The sequence below is a fragment of the Toxorhynchites rutilus genome, chromosome 2 (genome assembly GCF_029784135.1).
Source record: "Toxorhynchites rutilus septentrionalis strain SRP chromosome 2, ASM2978413v1, whole genome shotgun sequence".
Lineage (NCBI taxonomy): Eukaryota > Metazoa > Arthropoda > Insecta > Diptera > Culicidae > Toxorhynchites > Toxorhynchites rutilus.
In genome coordinates this window covers 208626440-208651154 of record NC_073745.1, presented here as the reverse complement: position 1 = coordinate 208651154, position 24715 = coordinate 208626440, and the positions used below count along the sequence as shown (strand labels likewise).

At 37.0% G+C, this 24715-nt stretch overlaps 1 protein-coding gene and 1 pseudogene across 1 annotated transcript; one reads left to right on the top strand and one right to left on the bottom strand.

Annotated features, from left to right (window-relative positions):
• Positions 1 to 5018: 5018 nt before the first annotated feature.
• Positions 5019 to 6683, bottom strand: LOC129766630 (uncharacterized; annotated as a pseudogene).
• A 266-nt stretch (positions 6684 to 6949) lies between these two features.
• On the top strand, positions 6950 to 19595 carry LOC129770980 (sodium channel protein Nach-like). The gene is made up of 7 exons (XM_055774201.1): positions 6950 to 7048; positions 17588 to 17691; positions 17912 to 17990; positions 18066 to 18156; positions 18216 to 18351; positions 18419 to 18531; positions 18780 to 19595. Exons 1-7 carry the CDS (start codon positions 7016 to 7018, stop codon positions 18893 to 18895), a joined length of 672 nt encoding a protein of 223 aa, XP_055630176.1. The 5' UTR covers positions 6950 to 7015; the 3' UTR covers positions 18896 to 19595.
• The last annotated feature ends 5120 nt before the right edge of the window (positions 19596 to 24715 follow it).

The following is a 24715-nucleotide window of genomic DNA, read 5'->3' as shown; positions in this document are numbered from 1 at the left end:
AATTAATTCTAATCATTCACGCTTCGAATCGTATAGTGTGTATCCCAACTACAACTAGTCGATGTAAATGCGCGAATATGCTCGCTAGCGCTAGGTATACATTGAAGCCATGTTTTTTAGCGTTAAATATTAATAAAGATGCACATTTCCGTGAAATGTTCTTATCATGAACTCAACTACTAGGTCAAATTTTCATTTCTCGTGATGCTAATGTTCATTCAGAATTTATAAAAAGGTGTAGTTGGAATGAATTAGATCCGCGTTGAAGGCATTGAGCTTCGTATTACGAAATGGGGGAGTAGGCATGACAATATGGGTTTGCAGAAGAAATGAACGTGCTTTTGAAATGAAAATTATGAATGAAAATTATTTTTACCAAACAAAATTAGTACTCTATGTAAATGAAGATCACTTTTGCTTGCAAGTAGTGAAAAAATATCATACAAAAAGTGTGTCTAAAGATAATTCTATATTATAATGATAAGTTTTGGTGAGAATATCTGAAAATTCATAGAAAAAAGTTTAAATTTCACACAAATTTTAGTAATTTAAAACTGCGTTAGGACCGACTAATCTGATAGAAAAAAGTTGGTCTCGTACAAACTAATGTCGTATCCAAATGTCGACACCATTCCGCCATCAACGCGAATTGATTTCATATACACTGAGAGATTAGTATTGAAATTAGTATGAAATACAATGTAACATGTTCAAAATTTGATGTTGAGGGCAAGGATGTTTGCATCAATCGACACATGACACAATTGTTGCTAACTGTCGTGACCAGGGCCGCGAGATTTGGGAGCCATCTTCAAAATTTGTTTACTTCGACCTGAAAGGCACTTTCCACTCCAAAACCGTACACAGAATGAACCTGAACTCGATACAATGCAACCTCTACAGGGTGCCTATATATACATATCAGGTGAAACAATAATATGAAATGCACTTTCAGCCATATTGGAATTGCAGTCGGTATTGTTTTCAAACAGCGCTGGTGAAAATCTCTGCTTATCGCTTGAAGGTGTAAAAATGAATAGAACAAGCAGGGAATACTACAGGCGGTCAGGTAACTATTTCGACTCAGTCCCGCGGTTCAAGCACACGACGAAAGTTGTTGCCGGTCATCAGAACGCTGCCGGCGGCTCTCTGCAAACTACTATGAAGCCTACGAATATGTTCGACATTCTCGAATTTATGTGAAAAAAGGGATGATTTTGTAGAATGTCAGTCTCATCCAATTCAGAATGTCAGTCTCATCCAATTCATCCACTACTCTCGCATGTGAAAAGGCAAAAATGACGTATCCTAGCAATAACAAAACCAAACAACCCCCGCTCCACAAAACGTATTCCCCTTCCTATTAAAATGACGAGGTTGCTTCACCTGTTATATATTTCTATGAGCACCTTGATCCTACCTAGAGAATCAAATTCTCTCCCGCTTAATTATCTCTCAGGGCTCTCGTTTTCCTCAAGTGATTCCAGATTCACGACTACTCGTAAATCTTCGGTATGTGACCGTATTTCGTAGAAACTGGTAAGGGAGGTGGGGGTAAAACGGACATGTTAAGAAGAACTTCAATTATATCGTTGGAAACTCATGTTTCCCAAAACTTTAAAGCAGTTTCTTGCAATTCAACATAATGTTTTTCTACCTAATTGGTCAAATATTTTAGAAAAAAAATGTTTTTCAATGTTTTTTACTGAAACTAAAACAGGCCGAAAAGTACAACATTTTTTTCGATGTGGGTAATATGGTCATATGGTGAGGGGGACAGGTTTGTAATATTAGGCTGTCAAAAAAGTCCTGCGGTATTTTTTTTGAATTTTCATTTGTTCATAAAATGAGTTACAATCATCTGTTTTAAGTCATATATGCGCCGTTTTGTTCGATGACTTGTTCCCAACGAGATGCCAACTTCATAATACCCCTGTTATAGAAGCTCGCTTCCTTATTGGCAAAATACTCGGATAGCCAATTTTCACAGGCCTCTTTTGTGACTAACTTCAGACTACCTAGCACGACCGCTTCACGTTGTCGTAAGTGACCCACTTTTCATCGCCAGTCACCATCCGCTTCAGAAACGGGTCGATTTTGTTGCGATTCAGCAGCGATTCACATGCGTCGATACGGTCAAAGATGTTTTTTTGCATCAACGTGTGTGGCACCCATACATCGAACTTCTTTGTGAATCCAAGCTTCTTCAAATGGTTAATAACGGTTTGATGACTTATCCCCAGTTCTTGGCCGATGCTACGGCTGCTACTATGCCGGTCTTTCTCGGCTAATTCAGCGATTTTGTCGCAATTTTCGACGACAGGGCTTCCGGAGCGTGGCGCATCTTCGACGACCTCTACACCAGAACGAAAACGTTGAAACCATCGTTGTGCGGTGGAAATGGAAACTGTATCGGGTCCATAAACTGCACAAATTTTATTGACAGCTTGAGATGCATTTTTGCCTTTGTCATAGTAGTACTGTAAAATATGTCGGATTTTCTCTTTATTTTGCTCCATATTTGCGACACTATAACTCACGAACGACTTAACCAAACAAAACACTGTCAAGGACTATATTATACCTTTCCAACAAGCTATAGTATGACTCGATACAATGAATACAACTAGAACTACGCGCTTACAACGACACCTCGCGGAAATACCGCAGGACTTTTTTGACAGCCTAATATATGAAGCGTAGAGGTTTATCGATAACGACAGGAAAAAAAATTCAACCAAGGGCTGAACTCATCACGAATGTCCGTTAAATGATGAAGATATCTAATTAGTCCACCTAGAAGTGGTATCGTGCTTTTCAGCAGTATAAACAAACAGATCCTTAACTATTTTGCTGTTGGTTCTAGTCATCTTCTAAACAGTTTGGCGATTTGGTTTCCATTCCTTAAAAATTTCATTCCTTAAATTCCTTAAAAATAGAATAAACAGACTTTTCACTGTCCACCTCACTCCCACTGGCAACTGTCCGTTTTACCCCACCAGTAAAATTATTTCAATAATTTAAGTTTTCCACTCAAAAATGAATTTACTTTTCCGTACATATCTAATATTACTTCTCTGTTAACTAACAAACCGAAATATAACCTTCAGCGAATTGAATTTTGATATTAAACCACTCAAGATGCTTAACATCGAAGCAGCTAAAATTACATCCACACGCGGAATCATGTATGAGTTTCGGTTTTTGTTTCCCTTTTCCACTTTTGATCAGTATTCATTGCCATAGGGTGGCTTAAATATTATAAAATAACATGTAGAAGGTGTTCTCATTAACAGAAATCTGAAATAAAAATGTAACTATACAAATCAACCACCTGTCCATATTACCCCCACTGTCCGTATTACTCGCGGTTCCCCTACTTGAAGATAATCTTCACGGTTATTGTGTTTCTCTTTTATTGCATGGGATTTTATTTCTTTGTGCGTTTATCTTCGTACCCAATAAAATTCCTTTCTAAACGTAAATGGAGTTCTCTCAAACCCTTGCCGTTCATCATTTCCAATATTTTTAACATCTATGAGGAAAGCTCGCCAGAAATCTGAACTCCATGTTCTCACATCGTTCTTACGTTTAGGAAACTTTGCGTTTTCCGAAACTTTTATTTTGAGTGTACAAGAAATGGGTTAATTTCAATGCAAATTGAAGGAATTTATCATTAAAGGTGTTGTATATGGATGTATATTTGTTTAATATCAGCTTTATTTCCCACACTAACCATCCTGCATCATTTTATCCAAGGGAAGAAAAGAAAGGAAGCAACACAATAAATAATGCGTTCGCTCCGGGAAACCGTCAGTTTATGTTTTGACGTAGGACTACGTCTTTCATTTCTGTACCGGCATGTAAGTTCAAAGTTTCGAAAACGTGAGAGTGACGCTGGAGTACAGGGTTTTGCACGTGAATACCTCTTTACCGGCTGAATGGAGCGGTAAAATAATCACTTCATCCGAAAGATATAATGTCAATATCAAATGTCAAATTGCTATTGAAATCATCATTGCTCATTGATGATGATTGGTGATCGCAATGTGTTCCCGAACACGGACGTAAAATCGAGGCACCTGGAGAAACCATCATAGCGAATACAGGCAAGGCGTAAGTACTTTTACTCGCATCAGTTTTTGTTCTGCTTTCGCATGGAACAGTCATGAAAAATTGTTTGCGTGTGAATGCGTCCGAGCGAAGGAATATTCACACCCATTTACGTATTCGACTTGGTGTTCCCGTGATGCAATCCAATTGACGAATATACACAAAGCTGAATCAGCTCGTGCGACACCTACATTAGAGTTCAGAACCACAAAAGTGATGATGTTTGTTTATTCTACGCACTGAAAAGCAAGATTCGGTCTTGATTATTCATTTTATTTTTATTTAGATTTATTTCAACCATCAAAGGTCTTCAGTATATGGTAAGAAAGTTAGGGCTTTGTATATTTACGATGATTTCAACACGCGATTGGACCAAATTCATTGATAATCTTCGAAAATTAAGAGTTTGATAATGCATACAGGTTATGAATACTGTGGATAATGGTGATGAAATTGATATCATATTAAGTTAGATTAATCATTTATAATGTAAGGACCGATACAAGAAGGATTTGCAGTATGTTTAGCGCAACACATGTTATTTACTCATCGTTTATCCAGTTGAAAAAAATTAAAGTTACAACACTTATACCAAGCCATTCTTCAAAATATACATACCAAAATATACATACCACATTGCAAAATGGCGTTCTAACCTTTTAAGCGTAGAAAGAATACGTGAAACCGGAAAATTTGAAGATATATTCTGATTTTTCTAAAAAATTTGAACGACCAAAAAAAACAAAACATCATGATTTTACTCGCTGCGCCATCTAGTTGTAAATCTAACGTAAATTCGTCAATAGCATCAGTTTCTGTTCTGTTTTCGCATGGAACAATCATGAAAAATTGCCACATCACGATAAAAAAAGAAATGAATTTGACTTTATTTCGTTTCGTTTTATTCACGTTTCCCACCTATAATTATAAGAAACAGATCTTTAAAAAGGATCTAAAAAGTCGAATGAACAATACCGAATCAGAGAACTCAGCTCGATTGAATGCACAGAGATTCAAAGCAATCTTCTTTATCTGGAAATAGAGAACGGTTACTTTTCAAAAATGTTTACTGCATGTCTTTAACAAACCTCATACTTCACCAAATGCGTTGGATATAAAAACAGCATCAGAAGAGCAATTTGCAACGCTACCCATATGATTGTGTAAATGAAATAAAAAATATCCTCTAATGCACATTCGCGCTGCTGTAGAAATTGATAAACCTCCTAAAACTGGAAACTCGTTACGACTATCATAGAAATCAACAGGCTTAGAAATAGGAAGCCAAATAATCTGATTATATCCTCCATAAGTAGCTCAGCAGCGAGAACTTTTCGATGAAGGATTTCCATAGTGTACAAAGCATCAGCTGGAGAACAGAAATGTTGTTCCCTGCTGATAGTTTTCAATATTTTATTAGTGCACGTGAATACTTCGTGGATCAGTAATATTATACACGTATACTGAAAAAGAAAACATAAAATAATCCAATTGGGAAGAATAAAAGTCCCTATAGATATCGCACTTTCAGCGATGGTAGAGCTACTATTAATATCGCAGATTATGGCGGAAAGAATTATCATTCCGGAGGCCGTTACTATCAGTTTATGGCGCTGAGAAGCTTTGTGTAAAATTCGTTCGGTTCTAAACTGGTGGAAATCAAGAACAAGAGTGAACAAGCTTTCAAAAAATGTATTATATTTCGGGACGACAAAACGACAGCCAATGAATATAACCGAAATTCTGACTATAGAACAGGATAATTCAATGTTGCGAAGAACATGAGAGAAATAGGAAGAATGATTTTTAATATTCTCTTGTAAAGTTCGATGAGTACAAAATAGGTGGCTCAGATATAACGTAGACGTCCAAAATATTTGTAACACTTGAAGCACTTTTCGGAGCAACTTATCATGAGGTCTCTTGCTGATTCCTGGTAGATCATGCAACGGATATGGCGCTACTCCAAAAAATTGACAAAAGCGAAGTACTAGTCGGAAAAATCTAATCAAATCTTTACGTAGCTCCTCACTAGTATCTTTGGAATAGTACATTTTTAACAGATTCAAGTCGGGTACAAACAACTCCAGCCAATCCTTCGAACAGTGTGTATGATGAAGACTACAAAATTTCAAACAAGGAATCGAAATGAAAACTTCACACTAACTAGAAAAATTATTAATGAACTACACCTTGTAGAGCGCCTCCATACATGGAATGCAAATGAATTGCTCTAATTTATATGTGTCGTACAACAGTTACTATTCGCTGCTCAGTGGAAAGCTGTGGATTTTGGTATTAATTCGTGCAAGGATAGCATACAGAATTTCGGTATATAGTCTAATTATCAATGTTTCCTCCTCACAGCACCATTGACTCACATACAACTGACAAAGCCGATATCAAATTATAATTCTCATCCACAGCCATAACCTTTCCGCCGCTGATGACACGGCCCGTATCGATCGGGTTCTGGAATTCATCCAAGCGGTTGTCAGCATATCCGGTCCGGATTTCAGCACATTGGCACCATACTTGGAGAATGACAATCGCCTCCGCACCGTGAACATATTGTCACTGCTCAACGAGGTGCATCCGTTTCACGATGTGGCCATTAATAGTTTCGATCCCGCCTACAACGATTTGCCAATTAAACAAGTCATTACCGAGCGGGGTATTTGTCAAACTCTGAATGCACAGTTCGCGTATCAGCAAGCAATCGACCGGAAGGGGTATGGAAAATGGGGTGTCCGATTCATGTGAATGTGTTTGCTATTAATTGCACATAATTTGATGGCACGCATTTAATCGCATTTATTCTCCCAACAGCAATACGGATGCACACGTGGGCGGAGGATTGGAGAAACCGATTACCTGCAACTTCGATAAGAACCAGTGTTATATGAAGATTGATACTTTTGAGTCAACAATGATCGTAAGTGGTTTGTAGTAAAAAAAAAAGTCACAGGAGGGTAGTGTCCGAGACACGACCGCATAGTTGACGTAGGATTCCGTTAGGCAATCTGTTGATTTTGAATATGTTTGAAGAATTACACCGTTAAACTCTTTGATAATGATTTGGTGGCTCTGAAAAGGGCCGTTTTGTTTGGGTATTGTTTGTTCCCTCCACCAGTGTTGGATGGTACGTATCAGATAAATGATACTGAAGTGGAACGAGATATGATGAAAACCGCCCTCTGTGATCCTAGACGAAATGCCTCCTGTGTTATGTATGGATGAAATGAAGAAAAAAAAAAACTCATCAATATAACATAAGATAATTACCAATACCGAACACAATTATCAATTTTTCTCATCAGTAAAAACATGTTACTTTAATATAGAAAAAAAACATTTGAAATGTAAAAGGTAATTTTCTTTTATAATTTCTACTTTCTGAGTGTTTATTCAACCCAATGCGAATTTTATTTGGACTAACAACAATGCTATACTATATGTAGAGCATATGGGAAATCACTTTTTCTAATATTTCTTCACTTTTCCAATTTTTCTCGCCGTATACAATTTCATTGGGTGAAAATGAATACAACAAAACAGACAGCTTAAACCAAACGACCCGTTCTAGAGCGAGAACAAACGTTGGTTTTTATTTATGAAAATTGAAATAAATCGTTTCATATATCAAGTCTTTTTTGACACAACTGCTACCCTATGCAATTTTACACATACACTTGTGCTAAATTTTTCACAATACACGATCGGTCATTGATATGAAATTTCACGAAGCAACCAACATTAAAGTTCATATTTTTTTTTGCTAGAATTAATCGTATCACTCACCTTACTTGCAATATCAAAATGCCCCCTACTTGCATATATTTGCAATGCCGATTTCCCCCGGGCACCTTGGTTCTGATATTTCTGTTAAGGAATACAATTTCGGTAGGAACAAAAGCTCCCCCTTGTTTCATGTATTTGAAATGCCGATTTCCCCCAGACAGCTTGGTTTTGATGTCTCTATTAGGGACCCGCCTCAAGTTTCGTCAATTTCGACCAATCAGAAGTGTGTCTTTCCGTTCGGATAGGGGTTGAGATTTTTCAATTGTTCGATAGTTAGTTTCATGACATATATTATTTTCTTTAATATACAAAATTGTTGTGCAGTACCGAAATCGATTGACGCAAAAATTTCATCAATCCATCATGAAATGACTGAGCAATAAGCGTTTGAAATTGGACAATTTTCACGACGTGGTCGATTTTAGATTTTCAATTTGTACCCCAATATGTTCCCGAAAGACGTAATCCTACGTCAAAATACTCTTTGTGAAATGCTCTCGAGTTGGTTCAAGATACTTGCTCCAAATACTGCAATTTTGTGATATATTGTGTTGAATCGAAGTTCACGTGCAAAGCATTGATTATTTTGTTTTTGATTCTTTGATTTTCAGAAATTGTTGTCACCGAAGATATATTCAGCCATTCCATGCCAAACCGATATAGTGGTTATCAGATTTTCGTGAAAATTTGTAGTTTTGGTTCTTATTGCAAAATATTAGACCCGTATTTTTTTTTATTTTTTCATCAGTGTAACCATTTCCATTTTAGGGAAGTCCGAAAATCTAATTTTTCCTCTTTTTCCCAAAAATAACTTTTCTCAAAAATTCATATGTTTTGAACTACTAAGCCGATTCAGACGATTGATCTATCAATTAAAAGCCAGTTAGATGGTCTTTTTGGAAAAATACTACACTTGCAGAAAATTATATTTTGTTTTCGCAATTATTAAATGTATTTGTTTTTTTTTATAATCTTCATGATTTCGGGACAAAGGGCGCTATATTTCATATTTATTTATATTTTTCTTGAAAGCTGAGGATTATTTTACATAAGATATCCAAAAATCAGAGATGTGTTCTTTTTTGTTTTTGAATAATGATTTTTCAAAGTTAACCGATGATCTAAAAAATCATTTCTCTCCGTTTTTCCAAAAAACGACGCTTTTCAAAAATTCATAACTTTTGAACTACTGCACCGATTCAGATAATCGACATATTAAATTGAAGTCAATGAGTCTTCTTTGAAAAAATATTACGATTGCAAAAATGGAATTCTATTCGCATAGATCTAGTCTAGTCGCATAGTAATATCGAACGAAGGCGAAAAAAAGTGATCTTTGAAAAATCATAGCTCAAAAACAAATGAAAACACATCTCTGATTTTTGGATATATTATTTAGAAAATCCTCAGCTTTTGGGAAAAAATATGAAAAAATACAGCGCCATAGGTCCCAAACCCATGTAAACTATAAAAAAAACTGATACAATCAACAATCACGAAAATAAAATCAATTTTTTCTCAAGTGTGATATTTTTCTAAAGAATTCTAGCTCATTGCCTTCAATTTGATGTATCGATCATCTGAATCGGTCAAGTAGTTCAAAGTTATGAATTTTTGAAAATAGGAAAAAGGGGAAAAAATTGATATTCCGAACTGTCGGTTAACTTTGAAAAATCATAACATAAAAAGAAAAAGAACATATCTCTGATTTTGAGATATTTTATGTAAAAAAACCTCAGCTTCCAAGAAAAAATATAAAAAATGTAGCGCTCTTGGTCCTGAAACCATGTAAACTATGAAAAACATTGATACATTCAATAATTACAAAATCAAAATCAAATGTTTTTGCAAGTGTAATATTCTTCCAAGGAAGAGTAGCTAATTGTTTTTAATTTGCTATGTTGATCATCTCGATCGGTCCAGTAGTTTAAAAGTTATGAATTTGAAAAAAAAACATTTTTGGGGAAAAGGGGAAAAAGTTGACTTTTCGGACCACCCTAAAACGGAAATGGGCATTCTAATAAAAAAATAAAAAACTACTAGTCTAATAATTTGCGATAGTGAACGACACTACCACTGATCTGAGAATCAAAATCTGAGAACCATTATATCGGTTTGGCATGGAATTGCTGTATTTTTGGCACACATAATAATTAAGCATTTGACATCCCTTCACACCTGCAGTGACAGACAAAACAACCCATACATTTTGAACCAGATCCAAATGCCAGACTTATTCGAAGATATTTAAAACGAATTCGTTACGTGAACTGAAGTTGCTTAGAACACATCGGAAGACAAAATAGACAAATCGGAAACAAATTGACATTCTTCGGGTTTCTTCCATGGATGTTAAAAAATGTACACAATAAACACCACTATATGAACTACAAAGTTTATAGCCTCTAAGTCGAAGACGAACGTCAACGTGAATTGCAAGTGAACTAGTTTTTGGCAACTGCAAACGCGGCGTTAGGTACACACGAATATTTAAGTAGGCAGATGATCAATGCATTACACCCTGACACTCCTCCTTAATTTGTGCAAACTCCAAGACCAATTGTCGCTCGTCGTCGCATCAGTGGTCCTGGAGTCAGTCCCTTGGTCAGGATATAATCTTCCTGTTTATTGAATAGCACGTACTCTAATTCGATGTTTCTTTCTTGTTCTTTTTGTTATTCTTGTTATTCTTGTTATTCTTGTTCTTCTTGTTCTTCTTGTTCTTCTTGTTCTTCTTGTTCTTCTTGTTCTTCTTGTTCTTCTTGTTCTTCTTGTTCTTCTTGTTCTTCTTGTTCTTCTTGTTCTTCTTGTTCTTCTTGTTCTTCTTGTTCTTCTTATTCTTCTTGTTCTTCTTGTTATTCTTGTTATTCTTGTTCTTATTGTTTTTTTTCGTTCTTGTTCTTCTTGTTCATCTTGTTCATCTTGTTCTTCTTGTTATTCTTGTTATTCTTGTTTTTCTAGTTATTCTTGTTCTTCTTGTTCTTCTTGTTCTTCTTGTTCTTCTTGTTCTTCTTGTTCTTCTTGTTCTTCTTGTTCTTCTTGTTCTTCTTGTTCTTCTTGTTCTTCTTGTTCTTCTTATTCTTCTTGTTCTTCTTGTTCTTCTTGTTATTCTTGTTATTCTTGTTATTCTTGTTATTCTTGTTCTTCTTATTCTTCTTATTCTTCTTATTCTTTTTGTTTTTCTAGCTCTTCTGGTTTCCTTTTGTTCTTCCCCGACCATAACGGGAATCGAACCCGATCTCCCGGTGTGATATTCATGTGACGATGTGACACCAACCACTTGACCACAGGAACACGATGTTTCTCCTTGTTCCAATTTATTGGCGTTTCTATCGCTATTCTAGCGTAAAGGCACGAATTTCGTACATTTTCTTCGAGCTTTGAACAAACCAAACAAAAATATTTTTACCATACATTTTGACGTAAAACTACGTGTTTCAGGAAGGGTGCCAAATCAGAATGCAGGCCACGTTTTTATGAAATGAAGTTAACGTTAATAACTATGTTTGCCGCGAACGGATTTAGAAGATTTATATACCAAACGAATCAGAAATTCCATAAGATTAGTTTTTTATGCTATATATTACAATCCCCTGATGTGTAAACAGTTTAAATTGATGAAAACTAGAAGCATTTCCATTTTCTTATACATTTTTGTGCTTCCTTACCCATGCCGTCAATAACGAGCAACGTATCGGCGATCAACGACAGGGAATGATTTGAAGTCACAAAGAAAAGAAGAAGAAGAACCAAGGGAAATATTTGCCTGAAGCATAAATATTGGATCTCGCTGGGGAAAATTTTCAGTATCGTTCTAGATACGAAGCAATGAACATCGCTTGTTCTTCCTCGTTTTACGTCATCACATGTCTTCGTTTCAGATTGATCTGTGGACGCGACCAAATTACTTACATGCTGATGTCTCTGGCATTGCAATCATTACAATAATCTGACGCCATTCCATTAAGGTTCTGAACTACATAATTATGTGGGGAATACCAACAAACCAAACTAGATTGTCATCAGCTCAACAAAGAAAATAACTATTCGAAATTTTGCGCATGACAGTAGCAAAACTATCTCCACCAAGGATGACAGCTATGGTAATCGAGACCATGAATATTAATAGAATGGGCTTCTGTTGAGAAGAGCGCAAAGCGGAAATGAGTGTGTTTATGTAAAATAATATCCGAAGTTATCAACAAGCGACTTGAACAAAATAACAGCGTATTTCTACGTCAACAAAGTGGTCGTGTCTTGGAAGCAACCTCTTATGAATTTTTTCATGACTTTTTTCTCTATCTTTTCACTATTCAACAAGAACTTAACGAATTAAAAATATTCAAAATTAGAAGACCTACAATTAGAGGCGATTAAACTTAATGATCAAAGCCTCTTAAAAACAAAGAAGAAGAAGAAGAAGAAGTGTTACAGGTTTGTGAAGTTAATGACGAAAAATTGTAAGAGGTTGTATCTAGGACACGACCCCACTTTCGAAGTAGAACTACGGAAATCAGTTATTCAATCCGCTTGTGCATCACTTCGGATATTATTTTAGAAGACATCGAAATATTTTAAATGACCTTTTAGTTATTAAGTTATTTTTACTACGTGTACGTGTCTAATAAAAACGTGTTTGTTCTTTGGGTTCGTGTATATTCGTGTAAGGAGTGTATCGTGTAAAGTAATTTTAAATTTTCAAACATCGAAATAAAACTGAAAACGTTCAGAAAGTTTACAAAAGGGAATTTTATTAAAGAATATTAAGTTTACATACACTGAGAGAAATAATTAGTAACGAATTTTTTGGTAAATACTACCAATCTATAGTCATTTTCGACCGTACTAATAAACACATATGTCAAGCAGAACCATGATTCGGAAGCCCAATATCGGCTACATTTTCTCGCCCGCCGAAAATGCACGTATCAGAATTATATCCTTATTATACCTCCATATTGCCTTATGGGAACAATGAAAATGGTTAATACGCGCTTTTCTCACCTATTTTCAGATTTGACAATATCCAAGCTTACTAATGTTATCGAGTAAAATATACTAATCTCTGGTAGGGATGCGGGTTTGTTGACAATATGTACAAAAAATTTGTACATTCTACTAATTTTGCATTACCAAATGTATTTAGTAGTTTTCGACCAAGGATTTTTCTAAGGGTAGCAACGAAATGAAAAAAATAAGCTTATTGTTCATTTCTAAAAAATGATCGAACCTTAGATTTAACTCCACTCATCAAATTCTGAACAGTAGTCTTTGCGCACTTTCTGGACGCTGCAGACCAATTCTTCTTGAGCTTTGACATATTTTTAGACACTTTACCTTCCATCTTGAACTACCCCTTGACAATTGCCCAGTAACGTTCAATTGGCCGCAGCTGGGGACAGTAAAGTAGGTTGAGGTCTTATTCGACACATATGATGTTGTTTTCCGCAAACCATTGTGGAGTGGATTTGGTATAATGTACCGAATAGAGGTGGAACCTCGTATTTTCTCTAAAGTGGAAGCAATCTCTTCTGCAACCATTCTTCCACATAAATTTGAGCATTTATAGTCTCTTTTGTGAAAAAAGTTTACGATCGCATGCCACACGTGCAAATGGCTTGCCAAACGAACACTTTTTGGTCGAGTTATTGCATCGCAACAGTCGTATCCGCAAATGGTACACTCTCTCCAATCGATTTGGTAAAAAATTGAGGTCCCAGCAGCGTCCTGGAATTTTCTTTGGCGTATGTTTCGTCATCCATGAGATTGCACTGGTTGGGATTGTTCAAAATACGCTCATATAGCTTTCGAGCTCGTGTGTTTAGCACGATCTTGCAGCTCCGGTATTTGGATTACTTGGTCCGGGTTTTCGTCCACTTCTGCTGAGATCCTCGAAAGAACACTCATTACTAAACTTTGTGACGATTCGTTTAACACTTTCTGGACAAACTTTGATATTTTGTTTTTGCTATATTGTGATATGTAACACCCTTTTCGGTGCACCAATTGTGCAGAATTTTCTTTTAAGTTTTCAAAACAATCCGCGACATTTCGAAAACAACTTTATGACCGCGACTAAATGACTTGTATTTTGATTCTTGACATAAAAACAAAGCGTGATCTGATTAAGGTGAATGTGAAAGCAAGCCTTTGTAATAGTACACTTAGAAAAATCCTCGGTCGAAAACTACCAAATACATTTTGTAATGCAAAATTAGTAGAATGTACAAATTTTTTGTACATATTGTCAACAAACCCGCATCCCTACCAGGGATTAGTATATTTTACTCGATAACATTAGTAAACTTTGATGTTGTCATATCTGAAAACTGGTGAGAAAAGCGCGTATTAACCATTTTCATTGTTCCCATAAGGCAATATGGAGGTATAATAAGGATATAATTCTGATACGTGCATTTTCGGCGAAAAAATGTAGCCGATATTGGGCTTCCGAATCATGGTTCTGCTTGACATATGTGTTTATTAGTACGGTCGAAAATGACTATAGATTGGTAGTATTTACCAAAAATTTCGTTATATTTACTAATTATTTCTCTCAGTGTATAGATAAAACCACGTGTAAAATGGGGTAATAGTGTTTGTGAGAGAATAGCAATTTGTTTTGTTTGTTTTGATCTTTGTACGTAAATAAATCAATTCACTTATCAGACTGTGTGGCGCTTCACTGACACGAGTCTTAGAATACATTTGAACAAAATAACAATTCAATACTGAAGTAAAATGTATGAACGATGTGTTCCGATGAACAATTGCAAATACAAATATATTTATAAAAGGTGTATTTGCATATGAAGTAGAATTCTGATTATATGCGAGCGTGACATGAGCAAATTTATAATACATGCGAATTGGGGCTCTTTTGGTATTAACAAGTAACAAGTAACAAGTTAATATTTTCCTTCGTTGAAGGAAAATACGTGTTGACAATACGTATACGTACGTATACGACAATACGTACTGTTTTCACATATTCACGTTGGAGAGCCTCAACCCTTCTCTTCGTTGGCCGAGTCATATTGATTGAATGTAATACTTTTCCGTTTACTACTTTTGAAAACATAGGCAGCCGTGGCAGTGTTCCGAGCTTTTCAATACAATTTTCTTAACCAATGTTAAAGTTGCTAAAACCTATATTATAGACCCATTAAACGTAAAAATAATAATTGTATTGATATCAACACAATTTTATTTTATTAATTTTCATGACATGAAACGCTATGACTCAGGAATAACATTTTGTTGAACGGTTTTTATAGCTGTTTCGATGATGTTGTCTAGCATCAGTGTCGAAAAAGTAACGACGTTTTCACCAGTACAAACAAAACCATTGCGGAAAATTGAAAAATGAGAAGTGAACTTTTAGAGCACTAGCTCGAGTTCTACGACGTTTTCCACTATACGTTGCGACGGCAGATGAAAATTTAATATTTGGTGAGTAATCGATTAGATTTTGGTTAATATTACTTGGTGGGAAGTGTGTGCAAACGATCATTTTCTTCACACTGTTTCGCAAAATTATTGATTTTCGGGCGAGGGGTAAGGGAGGGAGATGTAAGAAATGAGTGTCATTTGTGGCTAGCTTCCACCTTCACCTTAAACGACAGAAAAAGTTCACCCGTTTTTGTGTATTAACGTGTTAAATGTTTAAGACTACTTTTCGATACACTCTTTAACACGTACAGTGACTCAAATCCGTAATCGTACTCCACCATGTAGATCTCTTTTTCCTTCTTTCGAAAGTTAAAAGGTTTGCTATCTGTTTTCAGAATAATAGTTGTTATTTCTTTAAAAAATGGCGAATGTATGTGCTAATGTATGGAAATTGCCACAAAGTCATATTCGTACGCTGGTTGAAATCTTAACTCGAATTCGAAGGCGTTGACCAATTTCCAAATTCCATCATTAGTATGGTATCCCGTGTTCATTGCAACTATCTTCAGCTGTCTTTAGCCTCATCTACGAATTTTTTGGTGTATTCGGAAGAACTTTTTTTTCATAAAGTGGTTTTTAAAATCGTTATTTATTGAAATTTAATGGTTTCTAAATTTCCTACACAGACAACTTCCTCAGTTTTTTTACTGAGATTGGTGTCAAGAGATTGTGGAGGAATATCGATAACTTTTGAACAATTGTAATGTAACCATGTGCGAACTTCATATGTAGTGAGCTCTGGGTCATTGTCTTGGCAAAACTTGAATCCTCGATTTCATCCCATTTTGTTTACACTTTGCTTCATATTTTCCTTCATGATGTTCAAGTAAACATTCTGATCCAATACACCATCGATTAAAACCCAATTGCTCATATATGCACCCTCAAAACACGCCTCCACCACCTTTTTAAACGTTGCTTTCGGATTTTTCTTATGTTTAATTCACGTTTGGCTCCCTCCATACGAAACGATAACCATCGGAGCCAAAAATATTAAATTTGGACACATCTATGGAAATAACATCTTACCAGTAAGACATTGATGTGTTTCATGCTGTTTGGAAAATCAAATTGGAGTTACTGATTTTTTTTTGCTGAGAAACGGTTTATCCTTCTGTGCTCGGGCATTCAAGTTGCCCTTCCTAGGCACATTACAAACTTTTTTTTGCTCAATTTGGTTTTTATCGATCGTATATTGGATCTGAATGTTTACTTGAACATCCTGAAGGATAATATGATGCAAAATGTCAACAAAATGGGATGGGATCGAGGATTCAAGTTTTGCCAAGACAATAACCCTGAGCTCAAGACATATAAAGTTCGTACATGGTTATTTTACAATTTCTCAAAAGTTATTGATATTCCTCCTAATCTTCCGACATCAGTCCTAGTAAAAATTTAGGGAAGTTATCTGTTTAGAAAATTTAGAAATTATTAAATTTCAAAAAATTACTGTTTTATAAACCATTTGATGAAAAAAATGATAAATATTCCTTCCGAATACACCAAAAAACTCGTAGATAAGGCTAAAGACAGCTAAAGATAGTGACCTGTTTTCTGATTTGGCACCCTTCCTAAAAGACGTAGTTCTACGTCAAAAATAAAGTTTTGTCATGGCGTACACGATTCCAGCCCTTCTGGTTATTCGAAACAAAACAAAATCGAACAAATTCTGAATCTGTAAAAATGCCGATATAGTATGGACTACGGACAAGCCAAAAACAATTTGTTTGCGAAATGTCGGCAAAACTTGTTTTTGATCACCTTTTTTCTAACGATTTCATTTTTTTTAAAGTGAAATCTGTTTACAAATCATACCGAATACAGAGAATCAGGTTCAAACCAACGCTAATCGTAACTTAGAATCAGAGAAAAATACTTTCAGCACATGCATTCAGTAGAAGTCAACCAATATACCGATTACACCGATTATGAATAATTTTCGCTAAATAATAATCCACCTAAACGGATACCGTAACTTTGATCATTTCACAAAACATACCGTCTCATAAATCTTTCAATAGTTATTCTCACTAAGAAAGCTGAACCCGGCAATTAATTGATAATACATAAACCTAAAAACGAGTGACGACTAGTCTTCAAGAATCGATGAAAATCGAGCAAATATTAAATGCTCCAACTCGATAGAGCCTATATTATCTAAAGTTTAAAGCGTCGTTCTAAATTACTTCAAATTTTCCACATTTCACTTACAAAATAGTACACAATGCACTCACCCTATGAGCTTGCGATATTCGATATACACTTCTCTACGCTGGGTGAAACTGACGAGATAATCGCTTCGTACGTTGTGCAGGAGACTGTGTAAGTAAAACAATATCATTAAATGACACCTTGGCAGAAAAACAATCTTCTCAAATCCTTCCGTTCAGTTTTTCATTTCACAGCTCACAAGTTCTTTTGCTCGTCTCTGCTTGAGATTCAAAAAATGGTTATTTTGCTACATTTTCCTCATTTAATGACACTCATAGTGTGATAATGAAAGATAAACTTTCATCTTCTTTCCCATTGCTTTGATGTGCAGCGCCAGCGACAGCCTGAAGGATTTAACCATAAAACAACGCAACTGTATTTTCTATGACGAACGCCATGATGGTTACAAGGTTAGCATTCCATTCCGTTACATGCTCATGTTCCGTCAGTGAAAATAGCCAGGTGATAAATCGTTTTTCAATCAGTCCTATAGCTATAATCTATGCGTGATGCGCTGCCGGGCAGCCAGGGCATTGGAATTGTGTAATTGCAAGCCACATTTCTATCCGTTTGTTGGTAGGGTATCCTTTGAAATCTACCCACATGAAACTATAATTACCGGCCTTCACCAACAGATGGTCCAACTTGCACGATCGATGGACTGCTGTGCCTGGCAAGTCATCCCAGCTGGTTTAGGAAGCAGTCCTGCAGTTGCCTGAAACCATGTACCGAAACTGTGTTCATTGAAGTTGGCTCAAGCAAAAGCCAGTGGTAAATTAAAATGATGCTGAATGGGCCCGTGTTTATTGCTATTGATGAGAATTTATCATCCAATAAGGGTTGCTGTGGAGGGAATCCTATTCAAGCAGAAGGCATCGTTTCGATGGGAAGTGCTGCAACCAAAAACACGATTCAGAAGGGATGTGGTATTCAGCTTCGAAGATTTGCTCGGTAAGTGAATCGTATAATCAAGGAAAAGGCGAGATTACAGATAAATTTGTCCGCGATTCATACGCCACTAGTTGTAGAGATCGCCTCCTCAAAACTAATTACTAATTTCCAAAAACCACATTTTGAGCGTTTCGTAATTTGTGCATGCAACCTATTTACGTTGGGTACGCGATAACTCTTTGCAAGGCACGAGGTTTTTCCGTCTCATGTATTAGAACTTCAATCAACCTTCCTTTCTTTCTCAACAGTTTCATTTGCAGGTGGAGTCTCGTTGTTCATCGGAAACAATCTATTTACTCTAGCTCAGCTGGTTGAGTTTGTGATGATGGAAAGCATAGCGAGAATTCTCATGTTAATCAGATAACGGATATGTCAAAAATAATTACAATTATAGCACGTTTTACTATGAATCATCAACAAAAATGAAGAGAATAACTTATGAGAGTTTTATACAAGCATAAAACATTAGGTTGGCACACTTCTTGATACGTGCGTTACGTTGATAACTGTCACTTGTTTTATGTTTAGTTTAATTTGCTTAATTTCATCATTGATTAACAACTGAACAAAGCCTGCGAATTTTATTGATTATTTACGAAAACCATGGTTCAGATCGAGAAATTCATCGCGCCCTTCGTCCATTGTATGATCGACATAATCCATCAGAGCAATTAACTCGAGCAACCAAACATCGTTTGCGCACCACTTTCACTCTACAGGATAACACGCACCGTCAGATGTATCAGCGCGCTTGGTGCGCATTATGGGCCGATGGATTCATTGGTTCAATCAGTCCTTCTAAAATAATACTGGCCAGAACGTAACAGTTAATGGAGACCGCTACAAGGTCATAATCAACCACTTTTTTGTTCCACAACAACAAGTCTCCTTGATGAGGAGGAGCTATAGTTTCAACAATACGATGCAACATGCTACACCGAACGTACCACAATTCATTTATTGAAAGAAACGAAAGAAAAAATTTATGGAAGTAAGCAAAGGCTACTATTTTACGCAACCCTTGGAGTGCACACCTTTTTATATGAACCTTGTGTTTATTTTGTATTCGCTCGTTATAATAAATAGTTACTAGTTTAATTCTCGTTTGGGCTTTTTTTCGTATCCGAATTCCAACTTTGTACGCAGTAGGGTAGGGCGGGGCTAGTTGGTCAGTGACTATATCTTGGAATCTGAGTGTCCAAAAAAATTATAGGTTGTGTCCAAGATACGACCGCATTGTGACGTAAAACTACGCAGTTATTTTATATAAGTCGCTTGTTTTTACCTTCGGATATTATTCTATAATGCTGTGAAATTTTAGAAACAACTGCTTAGTAGAATAATCTTTGGAATGGTTTTTTCATTGTAGAATCAATTGACGATAATTGATTGATGATTCATTCTTGCCCTCGCAAAACAATACACTAGCTGATCGTATGTCGCAATTTATTTCATGTCAATGCATTGGAAATTTACCTCGAACGCTTTTTTTTCTGTATTATAGTGACTTTCAACGCTTCTGGCTGGTTCGTCACTTTTACCTTCCATTTTGGAAGAATGTCGGGAGTAAGAATTGAACTCATGATCTTGAACGTGAGAAGTATGGATGTTACCTCCACGCCAGATCGGCTCCACCCCCCCTCGAACGCTATTTCGGTGGCCTTTTTCGCAATTTACATAGACTCGGCTACAGTCGATTATATACATGTAGCACCAGCACCATTATTCCACATCTTATAACTATTATAACATTATAACATCAATATATCTTTGGTACCGCATGGAAACAACAACAACTTTTCAACAATGACAACTGTTGCAAGTATCAAATATCATGCTACATGTTATTTAGTATTGCCTCAAAGGAATCGCACCTCTAGGCATCGTTCGTACAACGTAAACCAAGCGCCAAACAAGCGTTCGCCATAGCATGCATACAGAGCCATACATTGGTGGCTTTTTTTTTCCCAAAATATATTTTTTATTAAGGCACATGTGGCGTTAGCCTGACGGGGCCGGGAGTCCAATATTTTGACAATTTTTGTCTTACAACTATGTTAGTAATATGTAACCGATTACTCGCGGTTGGCTCGAGGTTAGTATTACAAGTGTTCTCATAATTGGTATGTTGCAGTCTTTGATGCTCTATGCGTGTGCCCGACACGGGCTACTTCCTATTGGGATGCAGCTGACCATTAATCAGCAACGCCCCCCTAGTCTGTACCCGATATCTAGCGTGGTGCGTCTTTCTCGACTCGAGGAATCCAGGATAGAATGGTCACTAGCCGGCGCATCATCAGTTCGTGTAGAATTGTCATGAGCGGTACAACCTTTGGCTCTTGTTGAATGATCAGTGGACTGCACAACCTTTGGCCCGTGCATCTGTAAAGAGTGTGTGTATGTATTGCCGCGACTAAGTAAAAGTTTATCGATTGGATAGGAGGGATATGAAACGGGGACACAACGAAGGAAACATCATTAAACGTTGACATCGGCGTTTCTGAGGAACAGGTATAGATGAAGCAGAAGATCAGGATCCCGGCTACCTAAGATATCCCGGACGGGGATATCCGATTGTCTGCCTTTTGCTCTCAGTGCTCTAGAGAGCTGAGAGCGAGCAGCATGGAACCGGATACACGACCAGACAACATGCTCGATGTCGTGGTAGCCATCGCCACAACCACAAAGATTGTTTGCTGCGAGCCCAATGCGATAGAGATGCGCGTTTAGGTTGTAGTGATTGGACATAAGCCGAGATATCACGCGAATGAAATCACGACCTACATTCAATCCCTTGAACCATGCACTCGTCGAGACCTTAGGGATAATCGTGTGTAACCAACGACCGAACTCATCTTCACTCCACATGCGCTGCCAACTAACGAGTGTGTCCTGACGAGGAATGTGAAAAAATTCATTATAGGCAATTTGCCTTTCAAAAAGTGTGCCTTCTGAAGCGCCCACCTTAGCTAGCGAGTCCGCTTTCTCATTCCCCGGAATCGAGCAATGAGAGGGAACCCATGCTAAGGTAATCTTGAATAATGTTTCGACCAAAACACTCAATAGATGTCTTATTCTTGTTAGGAAATAAGATGAGCGTTTATCAACTTTCATTGAGCGGATTGCCTCTATTGAGCTGAGACTGTCTGAAAAAATAAAATAATGGTCGATGGGCAGTGTTTCAATGATCCCTAGAGCATAGTATATCGCACCCATTTCTGCGACATACACGGAACAAGGATCTTTGAGTTTGAAAGAGGCACTGGAATTTTCATTGAAGATGCCGAAGCCAGTGGACCCGTTTATGTATGAACCGTCAGTAAAGAACATTTTATCAGATCCAACTTTCCCATATTTTTCCGAAAATATCGACGGAATAACATTGGAGCGTAGGTGATCTGGTATTCCATGGATTTTTTGTCGCATGGACAGATCAAAAATGACAGAGGAATTGCATTGGTGGCTTGAAACTACCAGAAATATAAACACTTCTCATCATTTTGCGCTATTCTCAAAAGAAACGCTTCTCACTTTTTATTTTGATTTGTTGTGCAACGTAAAAACTTCACGACATTCACTAAGACGCGACGCGAGACAAGACAAACACTTATTGTTTTTACTATTAAACGGTTTAAAAATTACCTTAAGTGTCGACCGGTTTCGGGCGCGAAGCTGCCCATCTACGGGACAATGTCCGACTGATTACTCGTTGTCTTCGTGCGTGTTGTGCAGTCGTCGGAAGATTGAAGAGTTAAGTTACTGAATTCTCAGCTCCGTTAAGTTGAACAAACATGATGTGATGGGGGGATCATCTTCGTTCATCAGCGGCTTCTGGGAGTTGCTGATGAACATTGATTCCCATGCGTTAAGTTGTGTTGACTTTCGGACGTATTTTATCAGCTTTGCTTTCGTCCAATCGATGTTGTGGTCAAGGCTGGTGGTGTGTACCGCTACTGCTGAGTCATTTGGTTTGCTGTTATCTACTGCCGTTCTATGCTCCCTTATGCGTACCTTAACTTTTCGACGAGTTTGCCCGATATATACAGCAGGGCAATCTCAGCACGGTATTTCATAAATCCCGGATTGCTCATCGGGAGAAATCTTGTACTTCAGGTTACATAGCAAATCACGAAGGGTATTTTCGCTTTTATACACTATGTGTAGTGCTTGTTTTTTAAGCGTGTTTTTGATCGGATTCGTTATTTTGGGGTAGAATGGCAGAGTAATTCTCTTTATGTCGTCTATCTCAGGTTGTAGTGTTGTGATGTCTAGTATGTATTTTTTGCGTTTGTGTTTTCGAAGAATCCTTTCCACAAATTCCTTCCCGTACCCATTTACTGTGGCCGCTTTGTAAATATTTTCTTCTTCTTTCGCAAACTCTTCTTCTTCCATGGGAACATTGTAAAGGCAATGTGCCATGGAATGGAAGGCGGCTTGTTTTTGCGCACCAAAATGGTTGGAATCGCTCGTTATAAAACGGTCAGTGGAAGTTGGTTTGCGGTAGATTCCAAATTTCAGGGTGTTGTCTTCTTTCCTGGTAATTTCCAAGTCCAGGAAAGGTAATTTTCCATCCACCTCTTTTTCACAAGTAAATGTGATCGAATCGTGACGAGAATTCAGCATGTCGAGCGTTTTGCCTAGGTAGTGCTCTTTCACCGATGCGAAAATGTCGTCCACGTATCGTCTCCATGTTCGAGGGAAGAGTTTTTCTTTTGCAATTTCAACCTCAAAGTTGCTCATGAAGACATTCGCTTCTGTTAATATTACTGGCCTTGAGAAAAGTTGCATTACTTTCTCATGCTTGAGAGAAGCGCAGCTGTCACCCTTAGTGGAGAAAGTTTTGTTACTGGCAAGCGAAACCTAATCACATACAAAATTCCAGAACGACATTTACTTTCTTGGTGACTAAACAAGCGAAATAAACTCTTTTCGTTAATAACAACTTCGAAAATAGTAGCAATGCTTTAATTCATAAAAACGTGACCTGTTTTTTGATTTGGCACCACCCTTAATGAAAGACGTAGTTCTACGTCAAAATTAGCGATCTATGGATTAAAAATAGCGAATTGCTGATACAAAAAAATAAGCAAATCGGAAATACTTTTTATTAAGTAGATTAAAAAATACGGACATGGTTCCGATTTCGCCAAAAATCAGTCACGGTTTGCGCATTATGAAATGTGTTCTAAAACTGGTTAATACCCATGAAAAAAAAAACGTAAAACAATGCTTTATTGTATGTTTAGCTTTAAGTATTAAGTATTAATGGAAATCGCTTTTAAAATTATTTTTTTTTTGAATTTTCATGAATATTCTTTTTCATATATAGAGGGGCTAGTTGGTCACACAAATTGATCGTTTGAGAGCAACGCATTTTAAATTTTCAGGTATGCTGTGTTTATTTATTTATTTATTTACCATCTTTGGTCACAGACCACACAGACTATTTAGACATTCTTAATTCTATCTTTAAAAACTAGTCTACTTATGTTGAAATCAAAAATATCGTGCACATCGTTAAAAAGCCTACAGCATCTATCTAGCGGATTGTTATATCCGTATGTAGTACGGTGCCCTTGAACTCTGAGAAAGGAAGTGCTTCGGAGTTGGCGGTTCGGAACGTGAATATTAATATTTTGCAGTATGCTGCCGCAGTCGATGTTGTTGCTTAGTACGTCGTAGATGAACAGCCTTTGCAGAAAACTACGCCGGCTCGACAGAGTTTGGAGTCCGATGAGCGCGCATCGATGTTCGTAAGGCGGTAGATTGTCGGGATTTGTCCATGGGAGCCGCCGTAATGCATTTCTTATAAAACGTTTCTGGATTTTTTCGATACGTGTTACGTGCACACTGTGATACGGGGCCCAGATCTGCACTCCATACTCTAATACGCTGCGAACCAGAGAACAGTACAGTGACTTCATGGCATGTACGTCGTCAAATTGCGCTGTATTTCTTCTCAGGAAGCCAAGCATGGAGTTTGCTTTAGTGACTGTCATCGATATGTGCTCGTTGAATCTCAATTTCCTGTCTAAAAGTAGCTCAAGGTCCTTGATAGAGCATACTCTCACAAGCGGTGACTCATTCATCGAATATTCGAACGTGACCGGTGTTCGACTTCGGCTGAAGGTGATGATTTTGCATTTGGCTGGGTTTGCCAACATTCCGTTCATCTTACACCACG

Coding starts and splice junctions, on each gene's coding strand:
- LOC129770980 (XM_055774201.1), top strand. CDS start 7,016: ATGAAGATTGATACTTTTGAGTCAACAATGATC. Junction 17,692..17,911: donor TACGTTGTGCAGGAGACTGT/GTAAGTAAAACA, acceptor TTTGATGTGCAG/CGCCAGCGACAGCCTGAAGG. Junction 18,532..18,779: donor CAGCTTCGAAGATTTGCTCG/GTAAGTGAATCG, acceptor CTTTCTCAACAG/TTTCATTTGCAGGTGGAGTC.